Below are 14,268 nucleotides of genomic sequence, written 5' to 3'. Positions count from 1 at the left end.
TTGGAGCGGGGGTGGGAGGGGGGAGAATAAAGGGGGGTGGGGGTGGGGGTGGGGGGGGAGTGAGGAGGCGGAGGGGGGGGGGATAGTGATGGAATTAGGCTGGATATCATCTAATATTTTATTTAGCTAAACACACATGCAAAGCAAGAAAGAAAACAATCCTAGATAACAGAAACGGAGGAGTTGGGTTGTCTTTCCCGGCAGCCATGCTTATCTTATTTAACTAACTAACATGATCCACAACTAGAGCACCCTCCCTGTTTTGCTCAATAATCAACGTTTTGATGTTCTATTAAAAAGAGAGCCTTTAAAAATATATGTTACATTTTTTTTTTTTAAATATTCGCCTTGTTAACATGTTATGTAACTTGTTTATCTTTAGGCTTTACTCATTTTCCTACAAAGGGGTTTTATTTTTAATATATTAGCCTATACTAAGCACATATCAATGCATTTAGGCTCGATTAAAAAAAAACATGTATGTAGGCTAGGTGTTTAATAATAATAATAATAATAATAATAATAATAATAATAATAATAATAATAAATGATGATGATGTTAGACAATGATATGAGACGTGTGTTGTGAGTAATACGACGATAGGAAATGTGAATTGTGGTTGTGAAGATTATTGTTTTCATCAGATCTTCTTGATTTTAATTTTATCTTTTTTTAAAAAAGAAGAAGAAGAACAATAATATTACAGTAGCTATATTTTAGTCACTTAGTATGTCATGTATAGATAGAAAGCACTCAGTAATATTTTGAGGAAAGGGTTTAAAATAGCCTAAATGAGAAACCTGCTCTGTACAGGTAAGGATAAATAAGCAAATAAACGATAAGATTAGATTAAATTAGAACAGATTAGATATTAGATCTATTTTTTAAGATGGATGGATGGATATTTGGAGGAAATTGTTACGTTTCTTCTTATTTTCCCTTTTCTGCATCTCTTACTTCTTCGTATTATTAGCCTATTATTATTATTATTATTATTATTATTATTATTATTATTATTCACTATGTCTTGTGCTCCGTGCTGTATTGATCTCTGAAGCTTCCCACTACATGAATAAATGTCCTTTTTGTTTTGCGCATAGTGCAGCTATAGTCATTCAGTGGCACGCGTGTTCTATGAAATCTATTGATTATCCAACAAAAAAAAAAGAGAGAAAGAGAAAGGGAGATGAGATGAATAACAGGGTTCTTTGATAAGTAGAAAGAGTAAATTGTAGGCCTCCGTGCTGAGTGTCCGTGTCCATGAGGTGCAGATGTGCACATTTCCACCTGCGCAAAAATTACTTTACGCGTCACACCATTTCATATTCAGCTTCTGACTTCTGTTGGGTTTTTTTTCTGACCCGGTTTTCCACTCGCCCAGCTTTTGTCATGATAATTCCTTTGTGTTGGAGTGCTCCAGTGTCCGTCCTGCTTTCCTACAGCCTAATTAAACTGACAATCTGTTACTTTTTCCACCGCAAAGTCACCATGAGTTTCTCTTTGATGGAGAGAAGAAAAAGCATTGAATTAAATGGGGAAAAAAAGCTGAAGAATAAAAGTCAGGAGAAGCTGGGAGACTTTAAAGACTTTAAAACCCAGATTCTGATTCTGTAAGCTTATCTTCAATATCATTTGCTAATTTTATACACAGATCCTTTTTCCTATTATTATTATTATTATTATTATTATTATTATTATTATTATTATTCATTTTTACGCATCTCTTTCACCCTGGAAATTGCACCTCTCATCAGCTCATGCAGGTGTTTGATGTTTTTTGGAGCTCTGAAGATTTCATGTTTAATATTTCAAACTAATATTTATTTACAATTTGTTATTGAGTAAATAATTTCCTAACCTCATTCAAAGCTATTTTTAATGTGTAAATTGCATCCTTTAAATCGGTTGAAGAGGTGCAGCTGTTTTAATATCCTGATGCCTCTTTATTTCTTTTAAACCTGCAGCCTACATTAAGGTGTGAGGTTCAATTTCAAGTTCAGCTGTCGATTATTGATTTTTAATTTTTATTTCTATTTATGTGTGCTGTTATATACCGTGCATTCGTGTTTTATTATTGCCTGTATTAATATAGTGGCTTGCTCAAAAAGAGGCATAACTCGATTACGTTCATTTCTGCAGACATTTTGTAGCCTAGTAAATTTACGCACCTCTAGTCAGATGGTTAGTAAAAATGTAGCCCTTGTCACTCACTTAACCACAAGGGTCTAGTAACAGGCCATATTGTCCTAGACCACCCCACCCTACACAGATGCAGGGTCAACCACTAGTGGTGCAAATTGTGTTGGTTATTTTTCCTCTCTCGTGCTCTCAGTTTGTATTAAAACACATTTAACACTTTGAATGCAATGCAGAATGTTAGTTATAAAACGGACCGTCACCAAAAAAAAGATTCAAAAATCATGATTCAAGCACAAACTGTGAAAATTATAAACACACAATGAATTTGGTCGTTTGGTCATCTTCCACTACAATCCATTGTAGCCTATAGAGCAGGTCATGTGTTCCTGTAGCGCCCTCTGTTGTTCACTAGAAACTCTGCAGGAAATGTATTTACCGCAGACAAAACGAGTGGTGATCAAACCTACCATTTTAGGTTTAGCTATACTTATTTATTTATTTATTTGTCTATTTATTTATTTATTTCTAGCTCGAAAGCTCTAGCTTGTATTATAGCGTGATCAGTAAACCTATTGGTTTATAGGCTGTAACAAAGTATTTCTACAGTTATTAGACAGATACTCTGTCTAATCTGTCTGTATTAATTTTTCCTCAGAATTGCTCTGGAAATAAATGCACTAGGCTAAAGGATGCAAAACTCACACGGACTTCACACGTGTAAAATAGTTTTTAGACACGTTTTAGTCATGCATGAGTTGTTGTTGTACCCCCCCCACCATGATTACTTTATTGTCATGTTCAGTTTTGGCACGCATGTGCACGCGCATGGTGAAATGGACATCACACGTTTTTCCACAAATGCATGTGAAATGTACAGTAGCCTATATGAGAGTTAAACAATACGCTTTTTACAAACAATCTTTGGGGCACATGTGTGTCCGGGCTCTGCTTTTCCCAACTGAGAGAGAGAGAGAGAGAGAGAGAGAGAGAGAGAGAGAGAGAGAGAGAGAGAGAGAGAGATTAATGTCAGGAATGATTCTTTCGATTCTTTCAAGTTTTTTCCCCTCACTCTATACGTTAGCTTTATGTAGAAGGATCATTGCTGTTAATGCACCATGCAGGCAGGAACCTTTAAAAGGAACCATTTATATATTTTTCAAGCCCCATTACTCCACGCTTATTTTAAGATAACCCTCAGGACACCTAATTCCATAAAGTTTTGTTTTGGAGGATGGACAGTCTACTTTGACTTTTGAAAGCACAGAAATGGTAGGATTTAGGATGTCATGTGTGTGATTATTTTTGCTCATGCACACCTTTATGTACAGTTCACATACTTCCATTTTCTTTAACCTGGAACCTGTATGTGGTCCACATTAAAGGTCCCGTGCACTATATCCACGTTTACAGGTGAAAGATACATATTAAAAGGTATAAAAGATAAAAGCACCACCCCAGCGACAAGGAAAGGAACAGTTAGTACCCCTTTTTCCCCTGACAGCGTATAGGTTCGGATCTGGAGGGAATAAAGTTTATGTTGCTGATAATCGGAAAAGATTTATTGATCTCAGTTTCAGCATCGTTCACATTGTGGAGAAGGTGGAATCAGGAGAGTGTAAGAGGAGACATGAGACACGTTTTACAGGACAAGAAATAACAAACAAACTTTGCAAGTGTGTGTGTGTGTGTGTGTGTGTGCGTGTGTGTGTGTGTGTGCGTGTGTGTGTGTGCGTGTGTGTGTGTGTGAAGGCTGTGATTCAATGATCATTCTCACCATTTATGTAATACAGGGTAATTGCTCCTATAGTCTCTCTCTCTCTCTCTCTCTCTCTCTCTCTCTCTCTCTCTCTCTCTCTCTCTCTCCTTCTGATTTTTATTTTAGTTTATGTACACGTTATAAAAGCAACACACTAAATTCATCCATCCATCCATCCATCCATCCATCCATCCATACACAGGCGTGCGTACAGTTCACAATAATCAAGGTTAGGGAGCTTAGTATACAGTCTTAGTTTTTTTTTTTTTTTTAGTTTTTTTTTTGTGATATTAGAAAGTCTGATTCATCCTTTACACTGTTTTATTTTAAAATACCGAATGAAATAATCTGCTTTATTTTGTGTTCTTCTGAATCACCCTTGTTGATTTGCATGAAATCAACCAGCACTGGACTAAAAATGAATCTTAGTCTTCGTATTAATGAATAGCTATATATTTATATTTATATAATTTTGGACACCGATTTCCGCATCCCAAAAATGTTCATCTGCTCAAAATGTCTTAAAATGCCTTAACTTTATCACTTTTTTTTTTTTTTCAAATAAATAGCCTAACAGTGATGTGTCTGAGGAGAGAAAATATATCGGCTACTTCAATAATAATAATAATAATAATAATAATAATAATAATAATAATAATAATAATAATAATAATAATTGGTGTGTGTTTTTTTGGTTGTTGTTGTTTTGTTTTTTTTTAAATGGCAAAATCCATTCATCATCAGTGAACAATCACCGGAGGAGATGGTAAGACACGGTGGCCTGTATAAATATGAATAAGATCATTCAGACAGACAGGAATAATAAAAAAAGAAAGAAAGAAATGACACGTGACGCTCCTCCTCCACTGACCTTCACTGACCTTCAAATCCGACAGCACGTTATCAGACTTTATTCCTTTGTGTTTTTATTTCAAACATTCTTCATCCTGCTGTAAATATTTCTGCTATTTCTATCCGAACACGAGCAAACACTTCCAAACACTCTCTTGTTTTCTTTATATAGTTTTAAAGGGCAGTTTTGGTAGAAAGCTCGTATGAATAGAGTCGGACACAGGAGTCGGGTTCAGCGTTCAAAGGGTCAAGAGTACTTCAGACTTGTGGACATAGTGATGTTTTTATTCTTCATTAATCTCATCTGTTGTAATTTAAGCATAGAAGTTGTTTTATTCTCATTTATGTTTCTTTTGAAACGTTACCTTTTAAAAAAAATATATATTATTATTATTATTATTGTTATTTCTAAGACTTATTATTATAGGCTACATGTTTTATTTCCATTCTCTCTCTTTTTTTAATCACACGATCTACATCTTAAATCTTCACATTTTTGAATGATTTCAATAATTTAAAAATCCCTATAGACTGTCCATCCTCCAGAACAGAATCTCACGGATTTAAGGTTCCTGTGGATTATCATAAACTTCCTCCAATAACTGTGTTCTGGGGGAAAAAAATGAATAGTTGCTATGGACACGCGTTTTAATGGTTCTGGTTCTGGGGGACTTGATCACAAAGATGCAAAGGTTAAATTAAAAAAAAATAATAATAATAATAAAAAAATTTATAAAATTATAGTGAGGAGGGAAAACTTCTATATTTATCTTTGGCACGACAAAAAATGTCTGAAGATCCAGAAATCGAAATGTTTCTTTATTTTAGGAAATAAAAGCGTTTGAACACGTGTGTACACATTTGAACATGTGTGTAATGTGCATTAGGTTTGGTTTCTCTTTCTGAATGCGCTGCCCGGAATGTGGTCATGTGTTTTCCTACAAAATGGTCAAAATAAAGCTCACAAAAAAAATCAGTCTAGGACTCATGGAGGAAATTATTCTGTATAATGAAATTGTTTATTCGGGTTTTTTTTTTTTTTTTTTTTTTTTTTTACACACACACACACACACACACACACACACACACACACACACTATGTAGGCTATAATAAACGTGTTTTTGTCTTAAATCTGCAGTGTGTGTTGTGGATTTGTTTGTAACATTTTGCTGGAAGGTCGGAGCGACAAAAAAAAAAAAGCTGTGAGAAATAATAAAGGTGAATATAAATATAATAAATAATGAAGGTGGGTGTGTTTAATGCTTCTATCGGCGGTGATCATGTGACGTTTTAATATTATTGTATACACTATTATTACTGAGACATTTTAAATCAACACACTTACCGCTGTGAGAGCTGCTCATCCGTGTGTGTGTGTGGGTGTGTGTGTGTGTGTGTGTGTGTTACCCGCGTCTGTCCCACTGCCAGGGTCCATTTGATTTAAATGTGAATAAGTTGTTTACAATAGGCGCCAAGAGCCCGAATAAAACAACTCGTGCCTTCATTAAACCGCGGTCTGTTCCTGCAGCCTGGTGGAGTTAACCTTTGTGTGGTTTAACTCTGTTAATTATGTTAACGACACATTCACGGTGTTAATTACACACTTATGCTGTTAATTGGACAATTACCCTAAGAGGCATGGAGGCATTTGATGTGTAGCCAACAACAATAATAATCCTACTTATGTGTTATGTACAATTATTGGCAAATGACTTAATGGTTTAAACAACAAATAGCGAACAACAACAACAATAACGATAATAATAGGCCTAATGATAAGGACAAGATATTACTATAATATTACTACTACTACTACTAATTATGAGTATTATTACTACAAGAACAACGAAAATACCACTACTACTGCTGCTGCTGCTGCTACTATTAATAATAACAACAATAAGAACAATAACAAATGCTACAACTACTATTACTACTACTACGAATATTAATAGTAATAATAATAAGAAGAAGAAGCAGAAGAAGGATAAGAACAAAAACACTACTAGGTTACTACTACTACTACTACTACTACTACTACTAATAATAATAATAATAATAATAATAATAATAACAACATGAAGAAAAAATTATATTGCATCATCATCATTATTATTATTATTATTATTATTATTATTATTATTATTATTATTATTATTATTATTAACAAAGTGTCTGGGCAATTTTTAAAATTAACAGTCTGTCAGGGATTTCTCTCTCTCTCTCTCTCTCTCTCTCTCTCTCTCTCTCTCGTGATTTAAGCACCATGGCGCATTTTGCATGGAAGAGCATTAATACAGGATTAAACACTGGATGAATTACCTCTGCTGGTTTGAATCGGACCGGGTGTCTGGGTATGAACAGAAACATTCACACTGCAGAGAATAACGGAGCAGTGAGACCACGTGATTAGATGGACATGTGTGCTGCTTGTGTGAGTCTGTAGGGGGTTACACCACACACAAAGGCCAAGTTCATGGCCTTCAGGACTACATTGCCTCTGATTACCCTACCAGATCCCCCTTCAGACTCAGACTCACTCACTCTCACTCTCTCACACACAGTTAAAATTTCTAAATAATGAGTCTTTATTGGTCACATATACATATGCACAGTGAAATTCTTTAATGTGCATACCCCAGCATGTTAGGAGGTTGGGGTCAGAGCGCAGGGTCAGACATGATACAGCGCCCCCTGGAGTAGAGAGGGTTAATGGCCTTGCTCAAGGGCCCAACAGTGGCAGTTTGGCAGTGCTGGGGCTTGAACCCCCGACCTTCCGATCAGTAACCCAGAGCCTTAACCGCCAAACCAACACTGCCAAATAGAAATCAGTCCTAACATAACAGATCACAATTTTCATTTATGAACAGTAATTCATTTTTTTGAACAAATCAGACGATTAGATCATGAAGGAAAACCAAAGCTTACAAAACCGAAAAAACCCCACCCGAATCCAGATCCAAAGCGATATATAGCCGTTATAACGGGTGGCAATGATAATAAACCCTACCCTACTTAGAAAAAAAAGCGTGTGTAGTTGAAAATGTTTGCAAATGTCGCCCTCTGCTGGCCAAAGACAGTCACCACAGGAAACAAAGCAGCTTATTGACATTAAACCTAATGAGTTCATGTGCATGAGTTGTTACTATAGAAACTATAATATATTAGAACGAGCGCATTAATATCATCCTGTGGTTTGAATTACAGCCGGAACTACTGTCAGAGCTGCTGTTCTAGAAAAATGAATCATTCTGGCTAGTCAGGATTGAGAATTCAGCAGCGTGGCGGTATAAGAAGAGTTTCAGTTCTAAAAGCTCATTGGTTAAGCTGCGTTGAAAAAGCTGAACCACATCACAAGCAATGAAAGATGCGCCAGGTTTTAAACCAGTAAAACCGTCACAATTTAAACTGTTGTTCTATCCATAGAATGAGCTTATCTTTGTCAGTTGTGTTGCTTAGCAACCACAACTTACTATTAGCACACTGCATTGCACGATGGAAGAATTGTTTACAGCAGACATTAATAATCATGTTTTTGTTTTTTTAAATAGAACTTCGCTTTGTGCCTAAGAACGCCCTTATCAGCGACCAAATCACTGCAACACCCATCCCCTTGCAGCTCACTGGCTTTATTTACTGGTTTAACTCTGATGTCGGTCAAGGTAGACTCGCTGGCCAATTCATTAGGAACACCTGCATGTGTCAGAATGGTAGAAAAACATGATCTGTCGGACCTTGGCATGGTTGTTGGTGTCAGAAGGGTTGGTTTGAGTATTTCAGAAAACACACGCAACCGTCTCATACAGAATGGTGTGAAAACCAAAAAATATCTAGTGAGCAGCAGTTCTGCAGGTGTAAACGCCTTTTTATTTCTTTTTTGTGAGAGTAAAATGGCAGAGGGAAATTTACTTTACTGGTTCAAGCTCACAGGAAGGCTATGGCAACACAAATCCATCCATCTTCTATACCGCTTTATCCTTTTCAGGGTTACGGAGGGTCAGCCTATCCAGGGAGCATCAGGCACAAGGCGGGGTACACCCTGGGCACAATCACACACACATTCCCACACCCATTCATACACTACGGACACTTTAGACACGCCAATCAGCCTACCATGCACGTCTTTGGACTGGGGAAGGAAACCGGAGGAAACCCCCACAGCACAGGGAGAACACGCAAACTCCGCACACACAGGGCCACGGTGGGAATCCAACCCCGGACCCTGGAGGTGTGAGGCGAACGTGCTAATCAGTGAGCCACCGTGAGCCCTGGCAACACAAATAACGCATCCAAACACAAAGTAAAAAAAAAACATTTTGTGAATATGTTGCTGGTACTAAATAAACATCAAGTCTAAAGTGGCGGGGTATGTGACTTCTCATTACGGGACTATTTTCATTCAAGATTTTACTGTCATCCAAGTCCAATAGAGAACAGATCAGCTTTACAGAAATCCAGTCTTCAGGAGGAAACCTTGAGACACAAAATGGACACCACCCTCTTCTGGGTAACAGGAGACAGTGCGATTATGAGTCATTACACATCTATTATATGCTTTATAGTAAAAAATAGTAGATTGTCCTGAAACAATGTTCAGTATGAGCCTCAGTGTCTTTATAATTACAGAAGTTTTTAGGTACAAGTTCATGCTATCAGAGTGAAATTTTCCACTGAAGGACAGATGAGTCATGGGTGTAAACTTTGTATAGTTAGTGCAGGGTTTAGGAGATCCATGTGGGATCTATTTGATATTATTATATAAAAACATCCAACATTATGAGAAGTATGAAGTTATGGAAGTGTAATGATGCCAAGTAACCAATTGCCACTTAACTATAAAAATGAATTAAGCTGGCTTTCCAGCTATTTCCTTGAACTTTTGGTAGCATCACTAACAGGTAAGTAGTACGTGAATGTTCTCTGAATTTGCAATGTTTATTTTGCACAAATCACTTATGTCTTCTAGGACGGTGCCAATAGTTATGGAGCTGATCGTATACTGTACTGTATGCGAAAGTATTGAGGTCCCCATTTCCCGTTGGGATCATGTTATCATGATTAGAAACGATGCAGAATTAGACAAAAAAAACAAACAAACAAAAAAAAAACAAACAAGAGACTACAAGTAAGAAAATCTGAATATAGTCTTATTAAACTCACAAATCATAATCTGTACAGACATTTAAAAAAAAAAATCCACCATCTGTTCAGTTTGTTACATTTCCAAATTACACAGGCAGAGCGTTTTACAAGATGGTTTAGTCCCCGTTGTAAGCAATTCTGAATAATATTCTACAGACAGTACCAAAAAAATAAAAAATAAAAATAAGAATAAAAAAAAAAAAAAAATCAATCAATCAATCAGTGGGGTTTCCAGTTTGGGTTCCACAGTCTGTACGTCTTCGTCAGAAATCTTGGACTGTACCTTCCTTCATTTTTATTAATTACTTCGGTCACATTCTTGCTTACGTTTATTGTCTGTTATAAAAAGACAAACAAAAAACACAATTGTACGCATCAGTCCATCATTGCACTTCAGAGTTTTAAAATAAACACACAAAGCAAAAGTGCAGTCCGCGTCACAACTCCATCTACACAGGCGTGAAGGGGAAGAAAAAACAAACAAACAAACAAATAATCCAAGTAAAAGACTAAATAATAGAATCAGTTTTGACTAAGAATTTTTTTTTTTTCCAACAAGTTGTACTGTCGATTATTTCAGGGGGAAAGAAAAAAAAAAATATTATTACCATACAATCATGACCTATATTTACAATTTAGCAAGGACATTTATCTACAAAATATAGGCATGTACAGTCATAAGACTTCATAACCCAAACCAAATCAACAAAAATGGGACCACCTAGCTCTATTATTTACAGAATACCATCAACATTGTCCAAATCACATGGGAAATACTTTTAGAAAATAAAAATAAAATAAAAAAAAACCTCCCTTAGAACCCTTTTGTATTTATTTCCATAATGTCATCCCAACAACAATCTTCAAGCTGGTTATAAATGAAAAAGAGACAAAGGAATAAAGTGTGTGTGTGTGTATGTGTGTGTGTGTGTGTGAGTGAGAGAGAGAGAGCAAACCCAAGAAAAAGCAGTCAAGGAGATGAATGCAATGTTTTACCGTTCAGAAGACCTTCAGATGAAATGTTCTGTGTAGTGATGTGTAGTAAGCAGAGCTTTTTCCTGCTTTTCTTTATCATAATCATATAAAAATCTGCTGATTTATATATTCATCTATCCTTGTTGAGGAAAGGATGCTGTGCTCATCTAAAATCCTCAGCGATTTTAAACTCTTTACTAAATATTATTGCACATGCTACTCAGGGTCTCCAGTGTTCTTACCCTCTGAGAAAACCTACAAGTTCAGCAATTACTCAAGATACGCAACGTAGATTTCCACCGGAAGATTCGCTGTGGATTTCCAGGGAAGGTCAAATTTAAGTTGGGTGCGGAGGCAAAAACCTCAGAAGAATACGTGATCTGCTAACCGAGAGACTGCAAACCTACCGGCGTTACATTCAACCGCTGCAGTCACAGGTATCAGCGGTGTTGTAATGTTATATTATCGTACGTACTTCCATCCATCTATACGTTTTCCGTACCGCTTATCCTAGGCAGGGTCGTGAGGGAGCCTGGAGCCTAGGGGCACGAGGCGGGGGACACCTTGGACGGGGTGCCAACCCATCGCAGGACACAAATCGCACAAGCACTCGCACATTATGGACAATTTTGAAACGCCGATCAGCCTACAGCGCATGTCTTTGGACTGGGGGAGGAAACCGGAGTACCCGGAGGAAACCCCAGACGCACGGGGAGAACGTGCAAACTTAAATTTAAATCCACCAACGGCGGAGGTGTGAGGCGAACGCGCTGACCACCAAGCCAACGTGTTGTATGGTAAAGATTATTTATTTCTCACTCATAGAAACATCCCGGTGGATTGGCTAGGAGTGTGTGTGTGTGTGTGTGTGTGTGTGTGTGTGTGTGTGTGTGTGAGAGAGAGAGAGAGCACATGTACGATGGACTAGTATCCCATTCAGAGTGTATTCCCACCTCACACACTGTTTCTGGGATAGACTCTGGATCTACAGCAACCCTGACCAATTGCACGCTGTGGACTGGAGTTTATTCCCCACTTTTTAAATTGCTTTACGTGTCCAAATCCGGAACTTGTATAAAAATGTAAAAAATTTTCCAAACAAAGACAAGAGACATGCATCTTGAAGATACAAGATTCTGGACAAATTCTAGGTCACGATTTAAATTTCTGATCATGTTAACGCCCTTGAACAAAAGATCAGATCTCCCTCGAGTCTCCTCCCTCGAGTCTCCTCCCTCGAGTCTCCTCCCTCGAGTCTCCTCCCTCGAGTCTCCTCCCTCGAGCCTCCTCCCTCGAGTCTCCTCCCTCGAGCCTCCTCCCTCGAGCCTCCTCCCTCGAGCCTCCTCCTGTCCAACGGAGCGAGCGTTCGGACGACACCGACGGATTCGACCCAACACGAATCGCCAGGTTTTACGCAAACCTCTGGAGCCCACGCCGGCTCAAGTCATTAAAGCAAATTCTAAGAAAGAAATATTTACATGAATTTCCGACTAAGTTTCTACTTTTCACTCAGGTCGTTACTGAGGAGATCATTTGTAATGAAGAGCTTTGCGAAAGAACGTGCGAAGGAGTATTTTGAGCGTTAAATAAGACGACGACGACGACGACAAGTGAACGTACGGTTCGTTAAAAGAAATCCAGAATTCAAAAGGAGTTAAAAAGCCGAGTCATCGAGTACTGAATTCAATCAGCATTCAAAGCCACTTTGAATTTTGTACTCTTCTCATACAGGACTTATTTTTAATAACATTGGTCCAAAGGACTCTTGGCGTTTTTTTTTGTTTTGTTTGTTTTGTTTGGTTTTTAATATGTAAAGATGTTTAGTCCTCTTTTACAGACAATGCACACACCTGTAGGCTTTATTAAACTCTGAATAGGTAGTAAGTTGTTCAAATGAGCAATCACTTGGAGAAATTAATCTTAATTCCCCTCACCTACACATCAATAAAAAAAATTAAAAAAAAAAAAAAAAAAAAAAGTTTAACCATAAACCAACAAGATCCTTGCGAACAACTAAGTTTAAAAAAAAAAAAAAAAAAAAAAAAAAAAAAATTGCAGGAAGGGATGTTTTGAAACCATTTCCTCTCAGAGCCTGACGTCTGTTCATGAGGTGCCAAGTGTGAAAATGCAGACTGGATGGAGAGGGGGGGGGTTAAAAATAGGAGTAAATATGTACCAGATTTAGCGCTACCGTTTTCTTCATCGGTTATTCTTCAATTATTTGTAATTATAACACATAACTCTGACAGTTACAAAATGTACGTTTCATCTTCGGTCCAGATTTTCACACGAAATTTCAAATAATCCTAACACGTTCAGATCCAGTGATTTGGGACAACAGAACCCCATATTTATACAGATTTTTTTTTTTTTTTAAAGTGAAGCTATATGACTGTACGTCCAAGTGGAAAACCTGCATATGTACAATGCTTCAGAGTGCTTTAAAAAAAAAAAAAAAAAAAAAAAAAAAAAAAAAAAAAAAAAAAAAAAAAAAAAAAAAAAAAAAAAAAAACCTACCACCCTAAATCCTAGGAAAAAATGCATTGTTGGAGTCGTTTGTAAAATCTGTCACCAACATGGCATGTGGTTCACACACTGAGTCAATCAAGCATTCAATAAAACAATCAATATTAGAAGGAAAAAAAAAAACCAAAAAAAAAAACCCAAAAAGACAGCACAGATGAGCGTCCCAGAATGCTCGAATCTGTTGACTTTTGATGTGTGTATTCTGGGACTTTCACAGCAGGGGGCAGCATGGAGCAGAACGACCCATCATGTGTTTACTTACAGCGTCCTGAGTCAGGGATGGTAAAGCAGGACACTCAGGTCAGGATTAGAACGGTGGATATGTGGTAAAAATGGTCTAGGCGTTCTTCTTTTCTGTTTTTTTTTTTTTTTCCTTTAAGAACGAGTCCGAGATGTACGAGTTGAGGATCCAGGCTCTACCTATCCTTCAGTTCCCTGGTCACGCGTTTAGTGATGCGTCCACACAGCAAGCCCACCAGGAAGAGGATGCACACGCCCAGCGCAATCACCAACAGTATATAATTCTTGGAAGGTGACATCATCACTTGGAAGGCCAGGTCTGCGAAGCCTTCAGCTGGGGCCACCTGAGGGGCGGGGAAGAAAAAAAAATAAGAAAAAAAAAAAATATTAGCAATAATTTGTGAAAGTGATGTGTGCATGTTTGTATCTGACCATGTTCAGTGTGTTATTAATTCATCCATCCATTTTCCGTACCGCTTACCCTACACGGTCACATGGAGCCTGGTGCCTATCCCGGGGGACTCTGGGCACAAGGCGGGGGACACTCTGGACGGTGTCCCAACCAATCACAAGGCACAACATTCTCTCACACACACACACACCCCTCAGACAATTTGGAAACGCCAAATCAGCCTA

At 37.6% G+C, this 14,268-nt stretch overlaps 1 protein-coding gene across 1 annotated transcript in view; it reads right to left on the bottom strand.

The window, feature by feature from the left end:
- Nucleotides 1–9,875: 9,875 nt before the first annotated feature.
- The window catches only part of glg1b (golgi glycoprotein 1b), a 38,389-nt gene continuing 33,996 nt past the window's right edge, over nt 9,876–14,268 (bottom strand). The window contains exon 26 of the mRNA XM_047152559.2: nt 9,876–13,976. Within this exon, the coding sequence (XP_047008515.1) occupies nt 13,809–13,976 (168 nt within the window). The 3' untranslated portion in view covers nt 9,876–13,808. The remainder of the gene's footprint in view (nt 13,977–14,268) is intronic.

This window comes from Ictalurus punctatus, chromosome 4 (assembly GCF_001660625.3).
Source record: "Ictalurus punctatus breed USDA103 chromosome 4, Coco_2.0, whole genome shotgun sequence".
Lineage (NCBI taxonomy): Eukaryota > Metazoa > Chordata > Actinopteri > Siluriformes > Ictaluridae > Ictalurus > Ictalurus punctatus.
The sequence above is the reverse complement of the archived record's forward strand: the minus strand, read 5'-3'. Positions and strand labels throughout refer to the sequence as shown.